This window comes from Thunnus maccoyii, chromosome 2 (assembly GCF_910596095.1).
Source record: "Thunnus maccoyii chromosome 2, fThuMac1.1, whole genome shotgun sequence".
NCBI lineage: Eukaryota > Metazoa > Chordata > Actinopteri > Scombriformes > Scombridae > Thunnus > Thunnus maccoyii.
This window is the reverse complement of record NC_056534.1, coordinates 16764627-16787848: the sequence shown is the minus strand read 5'-3', so window position 1 is coordinate 16787848 and position 23222 is coordinate 16764627. Positions and strand designations below refer to the sequence as shown.

Sequence of the window (23222 nt, the reverse complement as noted above, 5' to 3'; positions counted from 1 at the left end):
CTTTAAAGCTTTTTTTGTTGTTGTTTGTTTTTAGATGCTTTACAGACAGAATCACAGAATATCTGAAGTTCAACATAAAACAAGTTTTTATTTGGAAGAAACTGAAGAAATCTGGATTTGTGAATATGATGTTTGCCCAAAACCAACTTTAAAACACACAAGTGTTTCAATGTGTTGTAGGTGACAAATGAAAATATGTTTATAAATACAGTGGCAGGAAAGATGAATCAGAGATAATGTTTAAATTTTCCAAGGAAATGTTTTAATTATTCATTTCATTCAATGAATTTAAATCAGAAACACTCGGAAATGTGGAGAGCCATTTATTAATATTCAATCATTGGTAGTATGTAATAATTTATTTTATTTATATATTATAAAATAAAATCATAAGAATGACCAGGAACAGATATATTTTAATAGTGAAACTGAATACCTCACATTACAAAAGGCTGAAGAGACACAGGATGTAATTATGTTACACTATTATCCTCAAGGCCTTTATAGATTTAACTAAAAGGTTAAAATAAATCAATAAACTGAACATTTAAAGATTCATTTTAAAGATATATCTTTTGCAATACATTTACAACATAAGGGATTTGATGTGTTATGTAATTTTTGTGGGTTTTGTAAAATAAATCTTAAATCTATTGATTTATGTGAGTTTATTTGCAGAAAGTTCACCTGTTTGTTCCAGATATTTCTCAGATAAAAGTTGATTAAATATAAAGGACAAAAGTGCAGAATTTCTTCATGACTTTTGACACAAGTTTAGGTGCAAATGTTCTCATTCAGTAAATTAATTTGTATCATATTCTAAGTCTCATAAATGTATTTAAAGTCCCCCTCCACTCAAAAAATGTGTTTTTCTTCTTGTTCCTACAGTTGAATGTTTGTTTGATGATGTATGAGCAGAGTTTGTTTTCACATTCATCTGCTGAAGGAGGAAAGTTTCTCTGAGCTCAATGAAAATCAGATTTTAAGGGGTCGGGCTTACGAACAGGGTTTGTGACACAAACACTGAAAATAGACTTTACAGTGAAGTAGGAGACATCTTGTGTCCAGCTGTTAAACGTCTGAAAGGAAATATATTCATATATTCATAGATTCTGTAAAAACCATATATTACGCACAAACTACTATTGGAGGTATTATTATGGAGTATTTTATATACATCTTAAATGTCTGGAGGGGATCTTTACACAAAATATGTAGTTACCAGAATATTTATTATTTTTATATCTGCAGTTCACCCTCCGGACCACTAGGTTGTCACTAGGCGGCGGTGTTGCACATTAGTTGTTTACATCCGCCTCAGAGGCAGAAGACGGAACAACGCTGCCGTTGGTCACACGTGGGTCGAGAAGTTTATCAGAGTGATGTGTTGTAGTCGGTTTAATTAGAAAACATGTCGAAGAGGGATAAAAATGCAGCTTTTGAAGAGGGACACGGAGAGGAGGAGATGCAGGATCCGCCGCCAGAGACCAGACGGACCCGCAGCGGCCGCAGGGTGCGCACTCCGGCCGCGCTGCTCGACTCTGAAGCCCCGGTGAGGACTCCCAGCCGGAGGACCAGGAGGTCTGTCATCCAGGAGGTGCCGCCGGCGGAGGAGCCAGAGCCGACACCGGCCGAGGAGAAACCCAGCGTGTGTGCCGAACCGGAGCCGCACAGCTCGGCTGCAGCGGACGCAGACAGAGCCGCGGGCGTTAACGGGAACGGAGACGGTCATCTGTCCGGGCCTGCAGCTGCAGAAACGGCACCCGCGAGTTCAGAGACCGGCCCTCAAACACAGAAGAAACCTCGCCTGGGTCCAAAACCTAATCCAGTTATTCCGCTGGGAAAACCTAAGTCAGGGAGAGTCTGGAAGGACCGCAACAAGCAGAGGTGACAACCAGGAGCAGGATTTCACTTCAGTCCCTGAACTTTAGTGTTTAAACCTTTAAAGGACAGGTTCACAGTTTTTCATGTCTGCCTTAAATTAACAGTCAGGTGCCCAAATGAACATTAATACAGGTTTTTCTTGCCATAATCATTCCTCCTGTTCATACTGGTCATTAGAAGATCCCCTCATAATGTACTTACAATGTAAGTGATGGGGGGCAAAACCCACAGTCCTCCATCCTTGCAAAAATGTATTTAAAAGATTATATGAAGCTAATATGACACTTCAGCTGTCTAAATGAGTCAAATCAAGTAGAAATCGTTCAAGGTTACAGTCTTTTTAGTGCCAAAGTTCCTCTTTTTGTTACTATTCTGCCACACACAGCTCAACAGGGAAACAAAGAGGGAATTTGATGCTAAAAAGACTGTAAATGTGGCAGATATCCACTTGATATGACTAACTCAGGCTGCTGAAGCCTCATATAAGCTTCAGATCAACTTTTAAATGCATTTTTGCTCAAAACGAGGACTGTGGATTTTGGCCTCCATCACTTACATTGAAAACACATTTGAAGAGGATCTTTTAGTAGCCAGTATAAACAGGAGGAATGATTATAGCGAGGAAAACCTCTTTCACTGTTCATGTTGACACCTGACTGTTGTTTTTAGACGCACTTGAAAAATTGTGAACGTGTCCTTTAATTTCATTTTTCAGACAGAAATCTGGAGTTTCCAGTTAAACATGAAACCTGAAAGTGAAATATGTGTCACTTTATAGACGACTATTATCTGTGATGATGCTGCAGAAATATTAATTAAGATTGAGCATCAAAGCCTCATTATTTTTAAGCATTGTGTTCTAAAACTATTAACTGCAGCCAACTTTTAATATGTGACACATGTAAAATTTGCTGCTTCATCAGTGTCACCTGATTTATCAGAATACTTAAATTATTTGATTAGATATTACCTGATTTGATCATGATGACATATTTTCTAATATTTCCTTCTGTAGTCGAGATGGCCGTTATGGATACAATTTTTGATCTACATGTAATTTTATTGGAAATTGTCAAGAAATTCATTTGAGAAACTGATTAGAAATAAAGTAATCAGATTGTAATCTCAGTTTTTGGTTCATCCAATGAGTTAAATACCTAAAAAATCAATATAGAACATCACATTCTTGCTATAAATCAGTCCTGCTCTTTGATTTTTAACAATCTCCACAATGATCGAATACAAGGGACAGATAATAAATAACAAAGTCTTTTGTAAAAACAGGTTTTTTCTTGGCAAAGTAACATATTGTTGCGGAAAAGAATTGATTTGTTATAAATCTTGTTTAAGATATTGGCACCATTTCTAATGAATGTATGTTATGAATGGAATCACTGTTATAAATTGTCTTGTATCATCTATTAACCTGCCATTTATGATTTTTGTTTTCCAGATTCTCTGCGTTAGTAAGAGATAAACCATTGTGCTCTTCTTGGGAAAAGAAGATGGAGGCCAAGCGAGAGAAGGAGCTGGTGAAACGGTATTCTTTGCAGCTTAAAGAGGAGAAAGCCAGACAGAAAGAGGTGAGCTAAAGCTGTGGGATGAAGGTCAGTTTACGCTTTTAATATATGGAAGCATTTGCACCTTTTAAAAAATATATATTCTGTTTTTTCTGCCTCAATAGGAAAAGAGGAAAAGAAGAGAAGACAACTTGAAACGACGCGCAGAGAACGAACGCAAGTCGGAGATTGTGCAAGTGGTACGTTGTTGTTCACACAAATATCAAATATGAATTAAATGTAGATGCTCACCTTATTGTACAAAATTGTGAGTGTGAGCCAATTTCTTTTTTTTCAATTAATTGAATAATCGTTTTGTCTCTGATATCAAAAGATGATGAAAAATTCCTGTTAGAATTTTAGAGGCCAAGGTGTTGTCTTCAAATGTCTTTCTTTGTCTGAGCAACCATCCAAAATACAAAGATTTTCAGTTTACTATCATATATGACACACAAAAGCTTCAAATCCTCATATTTTCCTTTAAAAATTACAAAAAAATATTATTTGATTATTAAGAAACAGTTGCCAATTCATTTTCTGTCTATTGACTGTATTTTAAGGCATTAAATATACCAACAAAGCTTCTTCTAAGGTCTGATAATGGTCCAATCAATTGGTAAATGGTGAAAATAAAGGCCTTCACGACACACACAGCAGTTGTCGCAACTTTAGAGCAACACTGGAGATGGACTATAGTTATGGAGAAAGTTTTAAATTTGCCCAAAAAAGTGTAAAATAAAACCAAATCAATTTAAAAAAAAAAAAAAAAAAAGCAGTTTTTATGTCACTGTTAATTTGACCTTTTGTATGCTTTCACAGATCCGTAATACAACCAAGATCAAGAGGATGAAGAAGAAACAACTGAGGAAGATCGAGAAGAGAGACACTCTGGCTCTGCTGCAGAAATCTCAGAAGCAGAACATAAAAGCCAAAGAGCAAAAAACCAACAAGGCCGACCACGGTTAAGATTTCACCTGAAGACAGGATGAGATAATAAAATGTATCTGCTCAGTCCTTCGCCTGCATGTTGTAACTCTGGCAACAGGCGAGGCATGAAAGACTAGTTTATGATGGAGGATTTATTTACACAAGAACCCAATGAAAGCTTTCCTAATAGAAAAGTGTTAACAGTAAAGTGAATGTAACATGCTGCACAGCGAGTGTGACGGTTATGTTGACCCTGCTGTATATGACGATTACTTACATCAATGAACATGAGGATTCAACTTTCTATGTTGTCTTTTCTTGGATTATAAATATCATATTTATGATTTGCTGTATTGACCTGATACGTTTTCTTAAAGGTGCTTGTGTGCCTGTAAAAAGATCACATACAAGTGAAACTTTGTCTCACTTACAGGATTTTCTATTGAATAAAAATATTTGCTGAAAAACAAATTGTCACATTAATTGAGGATAAAACAGGCACATTAAATGTATGTTAAAAATGTATTATTGCTATTATACAACAGCGGTACTGGAAACATCATCTCTGGACTGCTGATGAGCCTCCATTTTAACTTCTAGACTCTGAGTTTTCAGATTTTTGAACTTGTTTGTGTTGTAGAATTCATTTTAAATGGATAAAGTTGCCATTTTTGCCCATCAAATCTACACTCAATAACCCATAACGACAAAGTGAAAACATGTTTGTAGAATTTTTTGCGAATTTATTAAAAATCAAAAACTGAAATATCTCATTTATATAAGTATTCAGACTCTTAATTCAGTACTTTGTGAATCCCATTTGGCCGCAGCTTCACTCTCTACAAACTCTGTACACCTGGATTTGGGCAGTTTATCCCTTTATTCCCGACAGGTCCTCTCAAACTCTGCCACATTGGATGAGAAGAAGAAGACTCTGTGAAATGCCTCCATCTTCTGGTCTCTCCACAGATGTTCTATGGGGTTTATGACTTTTAAAAAATTTGCAAAAATTTATATAAACATGTTTTCACTTGGAGGGGGATAAATTGCCCAAAACCTGGTGTGCAAAGCTTGTAAAAACATAACCAAACTGCTGCCAAAAGGGCTTCTACAAAGTACTGAATTAAGGGTCTGATTACTTGTATATGAGAAATTTAAGTTTTTGATTCTCAATAAATTAACAAAAATTTTTTTTTAAAAAACAACCAAAAAAATTTGTTTTCACTGTGTCACTGAGTGTAGATTGATGGGCAAAAATGGCAATTTTATCCATTTAAAATGAAATCTACAACTCAAAGTGTGCAAAAAGTGAAGTGGTCTGAATACTTTGTGAAGCCACTGTATGTAATTAGAATTGCGCAGGTCTGTGGGAGATAATATAATAGTTTTGGAGACATTAAATTGAGGTTATTCCATTAATACCTTTGGATCAAAGTCTTTATGTCAGAGTAGACCAGACATTTGTAGTATTCATGGGTATGTTTCAACAGGGTGATACTTCCTGACAACACAATGGCGTAAATGACACACCTGCTTTAAGTTTCTGATGTTGATTCATTGAACAGTTTTGAGAGGAATTTATACACAGCATCTGTAGAGAGCAGCGTCCACACATTAACCTTGTGCGGTTGCATAAAGTCACAATACCTGCATTTCTCAGCTTTAACACCTGGATAATAGAAGTTCCTGATCGTTCATCTATTAGCTCTACATACCTTATATCTTAATGATTCATGTAGAAACATTTTTACTTCCATACTGAAGCAATGCAGCCCTTTAACATATATGCAAACAGCAGACTATACTGTTTTAGGGGTCATTCATGGGACAGTAGAGTAGTAATATCTTTTCACTTTAATAAATACAAGCGTAGGATTTGTTTTCCGTATGGTTGATAAGCAACAGTATCACATCAATACATCACATCACATGTGAAAAAATAGTTTCTGCTGACATGGCAGGAAGAAGAATCACCTCACCAAATGACACAAGTGTACAAGTGGAGGGTTATACTGCATGTCTGGGATTAAACAGAACAGTTCAGGATTCTTTATATAGATGGAAAAAAAATGTTTTTGAAGAGAGACATCTTGTGGACAGAGGTGTGTGATGTTTCTAGAGGGAGAAACTTGATAGGTATTGAGCAGAGAGAGACATGATGTTACCTTCCTGTTTGATTATTATGTTTTTGTGTTTCAGTGATTCAGCTGATGGAGAGAGGAGGTTTGTTGAATGTCCATATCAGAATCTTTTAAATAATAAGGCATGAATACAGTTAGTGAAGGCTGTATAATTTTTCTTTCCTGGACTTTCTTGATGATGCAGTTTAAGATATTTTCTGTGTGTGCATTGATGGTACGGTTGCTGAGAAATTTTATGGTCTCACCTGAGACGTACAGGGTGTGGTACCTGTGCCTCAAGTCAATCGTGTGTTCTTCATTTTCAGGTGTGTTGAGCAAGAAGCTGTTGTCATGGGACCAAGTGCCTGCTTATGCTACTGGTTCAAAGTATTTACTGTGCACACGGTAAATACTCTGACAATAGGACAAGTTTTGGTGTTTATGCTCAGCTTTTACATCCACATCTGATAAACCATCTTGGAATTGCAGACTTTTTTCACAGTTTTCCAATTTTAGAGGACTTCTTAAAACCACTGGATTAGTTAGTTTAGCACTAGTTAGTGTTTTACAGTGAAAAATGGTTCATAGATAGTTTGTTTGACATAATGTGACATCTGATCAATTATTTACAAAGTAAAATCACAACTTTTATACTAATGAACCATCACATCAGAGGATAGTTTTTGGTTAAGTTGATTATATGTTGAGCTTCCAACCTGCTGTTTCCAATGAAGGATGAACTTTTAACCTCATTTTTTAAGATAATACACCACAACGTCCTGAACAGCTACCGAGCTGCACGGCAACAACTTTCCTTTTAATTATTGCAGTTTAGGAACCTTTTTGATGATTTTTACTTTCTTCTTCTATCTATCTTGACAATTGTGTTTTTTGTTTTTATTTTAAGTTTGTTTTGTCCACCTTTTCATAGAATTATTTAACTTATTTTATGATATTTTTCTTATTTCTGTGATCTTTATATTTGGCTTGTTTTGCTTTTTCTTGTTTTATGAATCAATGTGACTTTAAATTGCTGTTTTGTTTTATTGTTTCTGTCGGGAATCCAAATAAAGAATAAAAAAATCCATGACAGCAGGGTAAACTCCATCCGCTGATGAAGGTCGTATGATGTGGTTGAAAGCACTGGAAAACGAAAGTGGATATAATTAACTCTCATGCTTAAACAATGTGGATATACTCTCCTATATATTTCAATGTCTTTTTTGGCTGATGGGTGGGTATACTCCATATACCTGTGTGTACCCTCCACTACACCACTGACACATAACTTAACAATTCACCTACGTAAATGAACACATCATGAGACGTGGTTTCAGTCTAAGAACATCTTAATGTATGTTCACCCAAAATAGCAGCTTGAACACAAAGGTGCTCTGGTTTTTCCTCACCTTTATTCTCATTCCATGCATTTAAAAAAATGACAAATGCATTATTGATGTAGAGCCTATGCACAAATAGTTCACAATTGTCACACAGACTGCTGTCTTTGTGTCACGCAGCAAGACAACACCTCGAGTTTGTCACCGGCCTGTTTGCTCTGTAAACCCTTTCAGTCGCAGTAGAGCAATCTGACATCTTGAAAATACACAGATAAACAAAGCAACGTGTTACACTGAAGTGACCGATGTGAAAGAATGATCATTCTTCAAACATGTGTAAAGCTGACATCGTTTTTCCTGTTTGTCATTCACCATATAAAGGCTGTGACAAACTGAGTATTTTAAAAGAACACGAGAGGGAGACGAGAGGGAGCACCTCAAGACATTTTGTAAGTGCAAACTTTTTCTACTTCATAAGGAGTTTTTTTTTTCACTTTACTGATTTAATTGTATTATTCTGATTTGTCGTTTTTACTATTTTCATTATTTTATGTTTTAAATACAACTTTCAGAAAGCTTTCATAGACTGTGTTGATCTTTAAGTTTCATGTTAAATGGAGGGAACTGTACCATGTGCTCACATAAAGAAAATTTGATTTTTTTCTCTTTTAGATAGAGATTCAGACAGAGATTAAAGATGCTTCTGACAATCCTGATACATCTTCTGATCATCGGTGAGTGTGTTTTTCTCATTGGAGCAAAACTGTATACTGCAATTTTTGGAAAAGGAATACAGTCATATCTTATATTTCTGTTTTATAGCATCAGTAGATGCCCAGGTAACAGCTACTACCAACACTGCAGCCATGAGTGCCAACAGCGCAGCCACAAATGCCAACAGCGCAGCCACGAACGCTAACAGCGCAGCCACCAATGCCAACAGCGCAGCCACGAACGCTAACAGCGCAGCCACCAATGCCAACAGCGCAGCCACCAACGCCAACAGCGCAGCCACCAACGCCAACAGCGCAGCAACCAACGCCAACAGCGCAGCCACCAACGCCAACAGCGCAGCAACCAACGCCAACAGCGCAGCCACCAACGCCAACAGCGCAGCAACCAACGCCAACAGCGCAGCCACCAACGCCAACAGCGCAGCCACCAACGCCAACAGCGCAGCCACCAACGCCAACAGCGCAGCCACCAATGCCAACAGCGCAGCCACCAACGCCAACAGCGCAGCCACAGCAGCAGCAACAACAGCAGCGGTGATAACAACAGTAAACTCAACAAACACAAACAGCACTGCCACTAACGCTGCTGCAAATGCTGGGATCATGTACATGAGCAGACTGGTTATTATGTGTCACTTCAGTGTTCTTTTTAAGTTCTGTACAGCGTAACCTGGTTGTTTTTGCTTTTATCTATTTTTTTCTAAGAATGCAGTAATTTTAGCTACACTGAAGCATAGTTAGTATGTAATTTATGTTAAACACAGTAATACTAGTGTTGATAGGTTTAAAAAATCTAGATGATACAATGTGTTCAAATGTTATAATAAAAGTTTGTGAGAACTCAGAATAAGTTGTTTTGTGTTTTTATGTTGCCACTATTTTAAAAGTTGTCATTTAATATTTTACTGCTTTTTTTCCTGCCCAGTCGACTCGCTCACAGTCATTTTTCCACCTTACATGTTAAAATGATCTATTTCACATGATTCAAGAAAGCTAAACTTGTGCCAGTGATTTAACATTTTGAGGGGATGTTTGAGTGAAGATTTGAACTCTTAAAATCCTGTGTAAAGTGAACAGTTGGTCTAAAGCTGAAAATGTAAATAATGTAGTAAACAAACATAGGTGCTGATCATTTAAAGAGAGAATCTTCAAGATATTTGTTATTTTTCAGCCAAAATACAAAAAGCTCAATAAATAACTTGATAGACTCTTAAATCTTGAAAATGGTTTTTGAACTTCAAACCCATCCTGACTGTCAGGCCACTGTTTAATGCATATGTGACTGAAAAATCGTACAAAATCAATACGTTTCCTTCTAAAGTCTATTTTTATCATGCATTGAGAAATGTTTCTAACTGATGACCTGACATATGACCTGGGTGTGTCACCATTCATCAAAATGACTTGCTGAATGAGACTATTTGCCAAAGTGACAAAAAAACAGGCGTCACCCACCTAAAATAAACGTCTAAAGACAATTCTTTATCACTCTTCCCTGTGCTACTCAAAATAACCTGCAGTCATATTATAAAATACATAATTTTAGAAATATAAAATGAAAACATAAGTCAACTATTTCCCTATACACAGACACAAATCAGATGAACAATGTCTACATGACAAATGGGACAAAGTCACATTTCAGTTAAGTGTGTAATGATTAAAGGCAGGTTCAGGCTACCATGACTGAATACAAAACTTAGCTGTTGTTATATTTTGATTAGAGCCCCAAAAAACAAATCAGTACTCCTGTGCTACAATTCTACCAAGCCTGATGTAGTTTGTGGTTATTTCACGCAAACAAATACAAATTTATTAAGGAATTCTTACTGTCTTTAATCCCAGTTACCACCTCAGAGGAGCTGATTGGCTCCCGACATCAATCAATCACTTTATTTGTTCCTAAAGGACATTTTCCTGCAGCATTGAAAGAACAATACATAAACACAGCATGTAGTCAGTAGACAACATATGACTACATACTGAGGGTCACTGAAGGTCATATGTGAGTCTTAAGTCACATGGCAGTCGTATGAGATTCATCAGTCACATGAATCAGTGTGCAAGTGCCTGCACAGGTGTGTCAATACAACCCGAACAATTGTCAGTTGACATTGTGTGAACAAGCACAAAAAAATTAAAATGTCTTTTTATCTTCACCTTTTTTTATATATATACTGCTAATACTGTTTCACAGTAGCATACAGCAGGTAGTGCATATCCCATTTCTGAAGATTGTTACCTCAGAATTGCTGATCACAAACGTGCCCTTACAAAGAATCACTGGATTAAAAGAGAATTCAAAGAATGTTAAAGTCTCCCTCCTCTCAAAAATATGTTTTTCATCTTGTTCCTTTACTTGGATGTTTGAGCTTCACTGTGCAGAATGATGTATGTGCAGAGTTTGACACTTGAAGGCTGTTTTCACATTTATCTGCTGAAGATGGAAAGTTTCTCTTTGCTCAACTTAAATCTGAGTTTAAGGCGTGAACCTACCAGCAGGATTTGTAACATCACAACTAGTTTGGAGCCAATTAAGGGCCAGTAAACAACTTACACAAGTGTGATGTGGAAACTTGAAGCCTCCAGTGCACAAACACTGAGAATTGACTCTACAGTGAAACAGGAGACATCTTGTATCAGCAGTTAAACTTTTGAAATGAAAATATTTGCCTGTTCATAGATTCTGGATTTTTAATAAGGGAGAAGGAGAAGATGCCATTTTAAGGATTTTTACCATTGTAACTGAACATTTTTTGGGGGAAAAACATGTCGGAGAATTAATTATTCCAAGCAGAAGATTTTTATATGACTCCAAAAACCTGTTTAAAGGGGATCTTTAAAATTTAGTGTGTAAAGGAACAGTAGTTTTACTGTAATTCTTCCACTTTAGGCTGTAAGAGAAACACTATTAGATGTCTCTGTTGAGACAATATGGTCGTTTTGTAGGTTAAATCAAATTCAGGCTTTCTCCAAGACTTAAAATTATATTCAGCATTGAGCACGACGGTAGTCGAACCATTGGGAAAATGTGAATTTTGTAGTCAGGACAAGTTAAAGCAAATCATTTGCACTAACACCATTTACCCACAGGATGGTGGTATAACACAATCGTCATGGTTGTCTGGTCAACATCCAGATCATCAGACATTTGTAGTTACTGTTTAAACAAAGTAAAATATTGGCATTAATTTTGTGAGTTGATTGGTGATGAGTTCATGAGTGAATCTGAACAATAAAATTAGTTACAGTGGATTTCAGTGGAAGTGTTCATATCCCCCTTGCAATATTGATCTAATTTGAAATTGTTTAAATATACAATTGTTTCCACACTAAATGACAAAGAAAAACATGTTTGCAGAAATGTTTTGCAAATTTATTAAAAATCAAAAACTGAAGTTGCTTATTTACCAAAGTATTTCGGAATTTATTAAATACTTTTGTAGAAGCGCCACATTTCTGTCTGAATACTTTCTGAACTTTCTTACTGTGTGTGACTAGTTTGGGATTGAACAGTTTTCCATCAGATGCTCTAACCTTTGTCACTTTTTTTGATAAAAGAAATTTTGTGTTCTTTAATCACATTCTGTGTAAAACAAGACAAAACACTAAAATCTTTCCAAAACTTGGAAATTTTATTTACAGTTCAAGTCAGTCACATGCAACAGTTTTCTTAAAATGAATAAACATGAAATTAGCAAAAACAAGAAAAAGAAAAAAAAGCATATTATTTTCTCCAAAATAGCAATATACAAAAATAGAGCTTACAAATACTGTACAGCAATTGTCTCCAAAAATATTCTGCTGCAGAATTCTTAGTTTTACAAACAATGTCTGTGAGAGACCACAAACATAATCAGTGTTAACAAAAAGGGGTGTGTGGGTGGGTGGGGGGGTTTACTCAGGTAGGTGGGAGGGGTTGTTTGGACAGATAGGAGGGAAGTTATTTATGAGTTGGAAGGGCACTACGAGAGCTACAGAGGAATAAATAACACGCCATACAAACAAGAAGAAAGTTCACTTCAGGGAGGCAGTGATAAGAGATTTAAAGTCCTAAATGGTCTGGTCGCTAAAACCAACCATGGAAATATAACGAAACTCCTCATCTATTGAGGATGTGAGTACCAATTTTTTTTTTTTTTACATTTTTAAATAAAACCATAGTTTTGTCATCTTCTGCCAAAACACTATTTCCATCAAACATTGTGACGTCTTTCTGATGCAATCATTCAGATGCTTTCTACTGAGTATGAGTACATTTTTGATGTGAAGCTGTATTCCTGATGGTGGAATTTCATCCGACCGTGTCTTTTCTATTTATAATGGATTAAACTCTGCATTGATGTCAATGGAGGGAGGCAGTTTACTACTATATTAATGACTGGATCAGATTCCTTTATCTGTTTAGACTGTCTCTCTTTCATTCAAATTGCAGAACCTTCTTTCTTGTTGGCAGGGACTTTGATTCATAACAGTTCATTTTAGGTTGGCACTTAAGTCTTAAGTGGGATTAGGACGGCACACCGGAAGAAACAGGGAAGTTTGGGTGGAAAGGCTAAAAGTGTTTACAATCAAACACAACACTTAAGATGGCCAAATGGCAGGAAGTGTTCAGCTGCCATTTAGTTTATATGCAGGAGCATGTTTGTGCACCTTACATTATGTATAAATACTCTACTACTGTTACTACTGTCTACATACATTTAACAATGGTGATATCAGTGGCAACTTGACTATGCAAAGTAGCATGCGTTCACATTAAATCTCCTCGTATTCTTTCTCTCATGAAACGTACATTCAAAGACAAAACCGGAACAAAAAGCTTAAGACTTGTGTTATCAGCACTGAGCTACAAATGTGTCGTCTTTCGAGGACGGCGGCAGAAATATTAACCAATGTTGAGTTGAACTAGTGAAGTTTTGGGGAATAATGTACAGCCAAGAATGTTGTTGGGTCTTACTCTGTAACATTTGCGGTGAGATACAAGTTCAATGAAACAGTCACAGCCTCTTAATTACCAAAGACTAAGAAGCCAAAAGGTATCAAAATACTTTACATCACACAACATAATGAAGAGGGCCCTTATGTTTCTCATTTTGTTCAACAGGAAACAACAAATCTCAGGCCAGGCAATAAAAATGACTTTTAGTCCTTTCTGATCACACAACACATCATAATCTATAGAGTGAAGAGACTGTGATATTACCAATCGACCCAGTCTGTTTTTGTTCAAATAAGGCTAATGTGGACAGTAAAAGTTTGAGTTTCTTTGAGTTGTAAGAGGATTGGGCCTCATTGAGGGCACGTAACAACCGACTGAAACGCTACACACTGGATGAAAATCCTGCTTTCGCTCTCATCCAACAGTTGACATTTTCACCTTGCTGCGTGCTCTGACCCCCACCGCAGAGGTCATCGCTGCGGGGGCGAGAGCAGACATTGAGCAGAGATGAAACATTCAAACCACAGAGGTCAGAGTAACAATGCTTTTCTGCCGTAGGAGGTGCAAATGCATTGTCACTTGTTAAACCGCCCATGTGCTGGGAACCTGTGCATGACTGTGTTTGGTGTTAGAGAATAAAAATCTAGAGCTGCAACGATTAGACGATTAATTGATCAACAGACAAATTAATCACTAACTATTTTGATCATGAATTTATCGCTTTGAGTCATTTTTTAAGAAAATATGAGAATTTTTTTTTTCTCCATATTTTCTTCTATGACAATAATAGAAATATCTTTGGGTTATGGACTGTTGGTCGGGAAAAACAAGACATTTGAAGATGTCATCATGGGCTCTGGGAAATTTTATAGACTAAACAACTAAACTATTAATCAAGAAAATAATAGAAATCTAATGAAAATAATCTTTAGTTGCAGCCCTAATAAAATCTAACTGAGAACTTGTTAAAGGCACAATCAGTAATTTTCAACATTTGGCGTTTCTCATCCGATTAGAATTTGAAATAGTGGTCTGCTTAGTTGTTTATTATTCATCATTAATGTTGTAATAATGTAAGATTTAAATGTTGAGTAGTGTAGAGCAATGGTTCTCAAAGTGGGGTCCAGGGACCCCGAGGGGTCCTTGAGGGGGTTCCAGGGGGTCCCCCGCAAAAAGGGGAATAATTTATTTTCATTATAATTTCATCCATAAGTAACACAATGACAGAATATGTGACTATTTTGGTCATGGGCTTCATACATTTTCTGTAATTAAACACATAAGAGCAAAAATCTTATTCAATCAGATGGGGGTCGATGGTCTAATTTGTCTCAGTTTAGGGGTCCTTGACATGAAAAGGTCTGAGAACCACTGGTGTAGAATAGTGTAATTCATTGATCCTGTTAGTCCCTTTTGTTTAAATTGGGATCACAGATTGTGCCTTTAAAAAAAAGTATGATTGTTTTTTAACAATACATATCACAGGTAAAAGACAATCTCTCACTTATCCATCACTGTGTAGCAAAGCTTTCTTTTTTCAGCCCCTCCTTGCTAAACTCATCAGCACATTTACCAAAAGCAGCTAACAAGAGATGAGGACAAAAAATATGCACAAAAGCAGAGTTACTGTATGTATGGTGCAAAACAAAAAGCACCGTGTACCGTACAGAAAGAGGGAGAGAGGCGAAAGCACCAGAATACTGCTCCCAAAAAGCTGAATTACCCTGTGTGTGTGTGTGTGTGTGTTTGTGTGTGTGTGTATGAATGGAAATGCTGCTTCATTACAACCTGCTGACCACTGACTCTCTGGCAGCCCAGCTGTGGGGCGTTGGGGGGAAGAGGGGAGGGGGCATGATAGGTATGGGTGCCCCTCACTAGTGTGTATCTTGACCAATATGATATGCTGAGGACAGCAATTCTGATGCAGGTGTTGATCCGTTTACTCGTTCACTCTGTGTAACTGTACCCATAAATTACAATAAATTAAAAAAATAAATTAAAATAATCTATCAGGGTCGAAGCAAACAAAGGTAACCGCTACTGTGGCTGCAGCACATTTTAAGTAGAAGCTGAATGGCAAAAAGGCAAAAAAAACGGATTCTTTCTGGTCTTTTTCCTAAACTGAATTATCATCCACTTCCTAGCAAGATATACCGTATGATGCTAGTTTAAGATAGATCAACGGAACAGTTTTTTGTTTTGTAAAGTGTCTCAATTTGACAGAACAATTCAGCCTTAATCTGAAGTAAAGCACTGTTAACATTCACACAGCTCAGCTTCAGGAACATAAAAACAAAGAAGCAACGGAGCAAAATCAAACTGGAACATGTAAGTTTATAGATGTGTTGAATATTGCCTCATTACCGTTGTTTGTTCTGTAAAACAGTTTTATAAAGCACCAGGTTATACACACTAATACTGGTTTAAATAATCACAGTATTTGAAGTAGTAACTTTGAATTTCTTTTCTGTCGAAGATATTTTTCTGATGAAATTAAAATCTTACACAATGCCTGGGGTGATGGTCACTTTTTAGCCTGTGCTTGCCTAACAGCACTCATATATGGAGGATGTTACCCGGTAAATTCCTTTAGTCCAAATAAACTTTGTTCACTGTATCACCTTTCTGTATTTGACAGAAAAAAAGAAAAAAAAAAAAAAAAAAACAACAGTCACATTATAAGAACGACAAACAGGTGATGAGGGAACAAATTCTGTAGGCTTCATATGAAGTGTGTTAGTGTTTGCGTGTACAATTTTGGGTTTCCACACATTCAGACCTTTCACATTTAGTCAGACATCAAGTCTCGAGGTTGCTTTGAGCTTAATTTCTTATGTGTGTCTGTGTGTGTGTGTGCAATTAGAACACAAAGCATTGTCCAAATTTCCTGATAGCTAACATAGGTATTTGTTGTCCCTTTGAGATTATTTTTTTTTTGTTTAGAAATCAATGTTTACTAATTAAAAATGAAAAACCATGTGGCTTTGTACTGTACATTAAAATAATAGTTAATGATAAAATACAAAACATACCTTGCTACTACGATCACAAGCAATTAAGGTTTGACTTCTCGTAAAGTGCTTGTTAAAGAAAAAAATATATTTTAGTGTATTGTAGTTCTTGGCTTTTGTGTTTTTTTTCCTCCTGGTCTTAAGCTGGTGTCCCCAGAAAAGTGCTTTGGTTGTGAAAAAGTTATCAACCACATCTCGGCCGAGAAGGAAACTTCTTCTAGATCAACTCTTCTTCATCGTCCGTGAAAAGAAAAAAAAAAAAAAACATGACAACAGTTGATCATCAGTCAGAACTGATATCAGAAAATCCTTTTGTGAACCAATGCAAAGATAAGAGAGGTGACGATGGCTGCAGATTCACAGGTTTCGTGAGTATCTGCGCAGTAACTCCAGTTTCTCCGGTGTGTCCACAGACTCATACCAAAGTGTACCTGTACAGGTGAGAGTACGAGTGTCGGGATGTGTGTTTATGTGTGTCTGTAGTGTACTGTAAGAGAGGGTTGGAGTCTGCTACACCATGTTCTCGATGCCGGGCAGAGGCTGCTGTATTGGCACAGGCGGGTCTGTGCTGCCGGCCTGCTGGGCGAGCTGCAAGACGGGCATGTTGCACAGCGGGCACACTTTCCTCACCTCCAACCACTTGATGAGGCACCTGGGAGAAAGACGAAGCAGCGGGGGGGGGGGGAGAGTTAGGAAGACAGAGATATGTGAAATGTACGAACAATGTAAACTTCGCTTTGCTTAAATCACAAAGGTCATTCAAAGGCACTTATCAAGCCTCTATATAAAGACACAGAGCTTGGTGGGATCATAAAGTTTGAGATGGAAGCATCATAATATTCCATAATATAATGTATAATAGTATTATGTGATTTTTTTTCGTGTGTGTGAGGTTGTGTGTGTATGTGTCTGTCTGTGCATATGTATGTATTATATATGTGGGGATGTACTTGTACATAAATATGTTTATTTTGTATCTTACTTTTAGTTCTTTTTGTCTGCTCTCTGTAAAACACTTTGTAAACACTGATTTTGATAAGTGTTATATAAATGAACTTTATCATCATTATTATTATTATTATTGTTATGATCACTTTATTATTTTCAAACAAATTTAGCTTATCATAAACAGATTATATTGGCTCATGTTGGCAGATAAGTAACAGGAAATTGCAGTAAGGACATGCCTGAGATTATGTTTGCAGTAATTTAGACATGGTGTGTCCACCAAAGATGTTTTACAAATGTATCTTTCAACTGCAAAATGTTGAGTATAATTAAAAGACAAAAGTTTAAGAGACCCTTTAAATATACCAATGTAGATTTTGGTACCGACCTAAAAACTCTACAGTATCTGTCGGGCTCTAACACAGATGGTCAGCAGTGGAGGGGCCGGAGTGGCTTTATTTTCTTTGGATGTTTAGATATTTTTTCACTGTGGTGACTCGTTATTAAAAAGGAATCCAGTGTAAATGCCAAGAATCCAAACTGACCACAGTTTCTGTTCTCTGTGAAAAAGCAAACTACAAACTACAGCAATCATTCAAATCAACAAGAGGTGAGTGATGGGTTTAGGAAGAGGCAGGTATTTAGGTTTCTTTTCAACAAGTGTGACCAACCAAAACCAAATTCTATAATCACACTAATTAAGTGACATAAGGTGACAAAATCTAATTAGGCGATGTAACACATCATCATTATCATTGTTGTTCTGATTGCTCTGCTCTCCAGGTGTGATACTACCGCTGTCAGTCACTGACACAACATTATTCACTTCACTTGTCTGTGTCTCCATTATACGTTTAAACCCTCCACTCCTGTGATCTATGTGTGATTTTCATGTGGAGCTGAAACAATCTGTCGATGAATTGATTAGTCCATTAACAAAAAGTTACTTGGCAACTATTCCGGCGATCGATTTGTTTTCAAGCCAAAATGCAAAACATTCTGTGTTTCCAGATTAACCAACGTGAGTATTTGCTGCTTTTGTCGATTTTATATCATTGTCAGTAGAATATAATTTGATGTTGGACTATTGACCAGATAAAACAAGAAATCTGAAGATGTAATGTTGGTCTCTGGGAAATTATAATGGTGTGTTTTTTTTAACTATTTTTAAACACTTGTAGAGTTAACAACTGATCCATTAATTGAGAAAATAATAAAGAAAATGAATCACTAATGAAAATAACTGTTAGTTGCAACTCTACTTTGATGCTGAGGTTGTGTGTGAGTACAAGTTTCATAAGACCGAGAATGCTATGTGACTGTTGATGGAAGTTAATCAAAAATCAAAATAGACTGTCACTTCGGGTTGCTAGTAGTAGCTTGAGTAGTGACTTCTTAAAGCACATGTGACATGAACATGAAACTTGAATATAAATGAAACAGCATTGTTATTATAAATGTAATGTCTTTTACCTCACTTTGGCAGTTTACTGATTTTAATTTCTATGTTTGGAAGTATGAAAAGAAAACATGCTCTTCACTCCTGAATTCTTTTGGTAGCGGTCTGTTTGGAATGTCTGTTTTCTCTGCAAAACAGCACGGCTTCATTGCACACACACTAAAAGGAGTGTTTATACAGTAGATTCAGTGAGTGGTGACCGCTCTTGCAGCAACTGGGGGGAAAAAAACTAGGCCAAGGGAGGTGTCGTGCTGATATAAACAACTCAGTTGAAATGGTCAGGGCACGGGGGGGGTGGGAGAGTGGGGGTGGGATAAAGTTGGCTCAAGCAATCCATCATGTCCTGTGCAGTTTCTCACTTCATACACATGTAGTTTTGTAAGTTATGTACAAGAAAATCTATTTATTTACTTTTTGACATTGCTGTCTTAGATACCAATGTACTCTCAATCCGTGCAATGATTTGTTCACTTTAGTCTTTAAAGATTTTGCATGAAAATAGACTACTTTGTACGGAAATCTGTACAGATCCATGTGTCCTTGACTTTGTGTGTGTGTCCATGAAAGTAAACAAAACCTTATACTTACTTTCTATGAAAGGCATGTTTGCATGGACAAATCCCCAGCTCGTCTTTCTGTTTGAACTCTTCCAAGCATACTGCACATATCTGAAAGGGAGTGAGGGGGTTAGAGAGAAACTTTCCATAAAGAGCCATGTAACAACTTTAAATTTGTTAGCTGAACCCTGGTGTTTGGACTCCTGTTGTGTTGGTGGATAAAATAAACAACAAACTGTGGAAACAAACTGTCTAAACAGCAAAGGTCAAATGGAAAAAGACAAAATGTGGCCAACATCTGCAAAAAATTTGACAGAAACAACAGAGCAGTTACTAACCGACTATGTTCTGTTATATAACTCTGACTTAACTCACACTGGGGACTTGTTCAGTCAGTGGCTGGAAACTACCTTTTAGTGGAAATATTTCTTTTCAAAAGAAAAAAAATGTGGTCACTGTGATGGAGATGACTTTTTGCAGCATTTGTTTCCAACATATAAGTTAGAAAAACTCAAAGTAACAGTGGACCCACAACACAGTACAATGGTAGACATCCAAGCCAATCTAAAACAGTAAAACTGGTACATATTCAACTTATCTTTTTAGTCAAAAAATACATTTTTGCCAGCTTTCCAATTCATGGTATTCTACCAGACTCTATAATTCTTCAGTGTTGTTAGTTTCTGTCATGATTGATAAAACAGGGAAATTGTGGTGTTAACATAGTCCTATAGCTCTAGCTGGTGTCCTTTGTTGGGTCATTGAGGTAATCCTGATAGACTGGAATTGTTTGTCTTTGTTTGCTTTACACACACGTGTTCAGCAACAGGTCACGACCTACCAGCTAGCATTAGCAAACTGTTTTGGCTGTGTGTGACGTGTTATTCATGGAGTAAAATACGAAAGGGACGATCTTTATCAGTTGCCAGTTTATTGAAATCTGTAGATTCTGCTTTTGCAGATTAAAGAATATTTGTGAATTTCCTTATGTAATAATGTCAAGTCAGTTTTTATTTATTAAGCAACTGTCATTTGCTCTTTAATTATGAAGACATGATGACGAAGCTTTGCATGTACAATTTGTTCAGTGCATCCTGGGTATAACCAGGGAAGAAGACGTTTGACATCTAAATAAATTAGCAAGACTCTGGTGTACAGTACGAAGAGTATGCTAAGCTGTCTATCTGTCTGTTTTTACTGTTGGGTCGCCCTGGCAGCAGGCTAAGCCGACGTTCTTCTTACAATCCACTTCTTCCAGCTCAGTGTGTCCAGGCCCAACAGGATATATAATTTCTTCAGCAGCACATTCTTGGTCTGCACAAGGCATCCTAATCAGATGGCAGAACCAACTCAACTGTCTCCCTTCAATGCAACAAAGCAGCAGTTCCCCACCCTGTCCCTACGGGTAAGCCTCGGCTCCCTGCAAAGGAAACTTGTATACACTATCTAAGCTTTTCCTGTCACAATCAAGAGTTACTGACCGTAGGTGAGGGCTGAGGGCTGATGTTCTGTTCAGAAAATCATCAATCAGTTCACCATAGAGCTCTGTAGTTTCAGTTGTCTTGGGTTTCTCTTACATAAAGACCACCCCAGTCAAACTGCATGTTGTCCTTTCTAAACACGATAATAAAACCTATAACAAGAGTTTTCTGCCACATGCATCACTGCCAACTGCAATAGTGGAATCACTCCAGGGTGATGCAAGGTGAAAAGACAACCAGGCAGGATGATAATTGTCAGGTACAGGTGTTCGATTCCTGTTACTGGTACCTCCTGCTTGGCCATGCCTTCCACTGGCCGCGATTGCCAGTGGGTAAATGGCAAAGGTCCTCGTGTTTGTTATTCCACTAGTGACTCTTTGATTGGGGCGTATGCACAGTGGGTGGTGAAATTTGGGGGAGAAGAGTGAAGAACTGCTGTGCATATGGTAATGGACATTCAAAGCTGTGAGGAAAAAGGGCAAAAAAATCTGCAAACATGTCCAAAGTAGGCGTCCATGCAGCATTCTCACCACAAAACTTTCATGGCAGAGGCTTTTAATTTGGCAATCTCTTCTTTGGCTGTCTAACCCTGCAACTATTACTCATTTAGCAACACAGATTCTCTTTTTTCCAGCTCCATTTTATGGGCGGTGGATGGACAACTCTGTATAAAAAGAACAGCATGGGGGCTCTTAGCTTTTTCTCCAGAGGATTTTTGGACACAGAACAATCCCCTGTTAAGATGTCTGCTTTGCTCTCTTTACTTGTGAATAGATCAACGTTCTTCTTGTTTTCAGTGCCTGGTCTGTAGTGTCACACTCACAGTCGAGATCTGGCAGCCTTAGACAACTTTTGACAGAGCCTCTTTTTTCCCTATCAAGTCAACAAAATCATGTAACATGCAAAGTACATGGACTTAAATTTGTGGATAAACTCAAAAAACCAAATCATGAATTTGATCAGAGCAAAAATAAACATTAACTTATACCTGTAAAGACTAATACGAAATGCTCAATAGTTAAAGATTATAAAAGTTTAAGTGACAGAACAATAGATTATTCAGCAGAAACTAGTTTATTAACATTGTCATCCAGTCAGGTAATTAAAAATCAAAATTTGGGCCATAACAACTTAGTTCCTTTTCGGTTCAGTAAATTGCATGGCTTTGTAAGCCGAGGTTAACCAAGTACATTATAAAGTTTTCAACTTCTATTTTGGATGGACACAGTGCAACAATAAACAGACTATTGACCAAAACCACTTATTGACAGAAAATTTACTGGTAAGTGTGAATGGTGTACTTGATGTCTTACTGACTTTTCCACATTAAACTCAGTTTAAAACTCAATATTTAAAACAGGCACCTATGTCAATAAACTGCAGAGAGATATGGGTGGCGGCCAATTCCTAACGATCTATCTGGCATTGAATATTTATAGGCCTTTAATCTAATCTAATACCAAAACATTGTCCATACTGAACTAGTTACATTATCAAAATGAAAACAACAGACTAATAATTGCACTGAACCTTACAATGCTGGATACGACTACTTTAAGACAGAGGCATAAAAACCGAAATCATGGACTAAAACAGAGATATAATCTCAACTGTCATCCTTGTGAAACCCAAACAAATGAGTTCAAGATGAGTGTGAAAAATTTGATAGTTATTCTACCATTATAACAAAATCAATCCTGTGGCATGTCATCCAGGATATGAGGCTAAGCAAAGGCCACTGCAGCCAAGCTCTCTCACAGACGACATCATCCTTTCACAATATGTACTGTGTGTACACAGGACTGTACTTTAGTATTCTTTTGCACTTTGTATGTAAAGTGCAAAAGACTCTTCATCTACCAGCAAGTACTGGTTGCCTTCTGTACTTCATGTATGTGCATTAAAATGAGGATTGCACAAATAATACTAATAGAAACACTTAACCTTAGATGTTTCATATGAAAGCACTAATCTTGGCAGGACTGGTTTCAGGTACTATACACCTTTTAAAAGGAATGAACTGCAAACTGCCCTCAAACTAGACCATTTCATTCTCCTCGGTGGTTTAAAGCATTATTATCAGATTTTTTTTATAATTCTTTTAACAGTTTTTACTAATTCTTTGTTGATTGTGACTGTCTGACCTTAATTGTGTTGTTTCTGTTTGCTGATTGTGTGCTTGTCTGAACATGAATGTTTCTTGTTCTCATGTCTCTCTTGAAAGAGAGATCTCAATCTCAATGACAAAAATAAATAAACA

At 37.0% G+C, this 23222-nt stretch overlaps 2 protein-coding genes across 7 annotated transcripts in view; one reads left to right on the top strand and one right to left on the bottom strand.

Moving 5' to 3' along the window:
• The first annotated feature begins 1304 nt into the window (after nt 1–1304).
• On the top strand, nt 1305–4841 carry ccdc86 (coiled-coil domain containing 86). The gene is made up of 4 exons (XM_042388450.1): nt 1305–1887; nt 3338–3467; nt 3569–3643; nt 4263–4841. The coding sequence occupies exons 1-4, from the start codon at nt 1412–1414 to the stop codon at nt 4407–4409; spliced, it is 828 nt and encodes a 275-aa protein (XP_042244384.1). The 5' UTR covers nt 1305–1411; the 3' UTR covers nt 4410–4841.
• A 9865-nt stretch (nt 4842–14706) lies between these two features.
• Nucleotides 14707–23222, bottom strand: part of rnf24 (ring finger protein 24) — a 32813-nt gene continuing 24297 nt past the window's right edge. For all 6 annotated transcript variants that reach the window (XM_042429863.1, XM_042429879.1, XM_042429872.1 and 3 more), the window contains 2 exons: nt 19513–19592; nt 14707–17169 (listed from right to left, as the gene is read on the bottom strand). In XM_042429863.1, coding sequence (XP_042285797.1) covers nt 17028–17169; nt 19513–19592 — 222 coding nt within the window. In that variant the 3' untranslated portion in view covers nt 14707–17027. The remainder of the gene's footprint in view (nt 17170–19512; nt 19593–23222) is intronic.

Excerpts from the sequence above, each read along its gene's own strand:
- ccdc86 (XM_042388450.1), top strand. The coding sequence starts at position 1,412 with ATGTCGAAGAGGGATAAAAATGCAGCTTTTGAAGAGGGACACGGAGAG. Across the intron at positions 3,468-3,568 it reads AGAAAGCCAGACAGAAAGAG|GAAAAGAGGAAAAGAAGAGA; the intron begins GTGAGCTAAAGC and ends CTGCCTCAATAG. Across the intron at positions 3,644-4,262 it reads AGTCGGAGATTGTGCAAGTG|ATCCGTAATACAACCAAGAT; the intron begins GTACGTTGTTGT and ends ATGCTTTCACAG.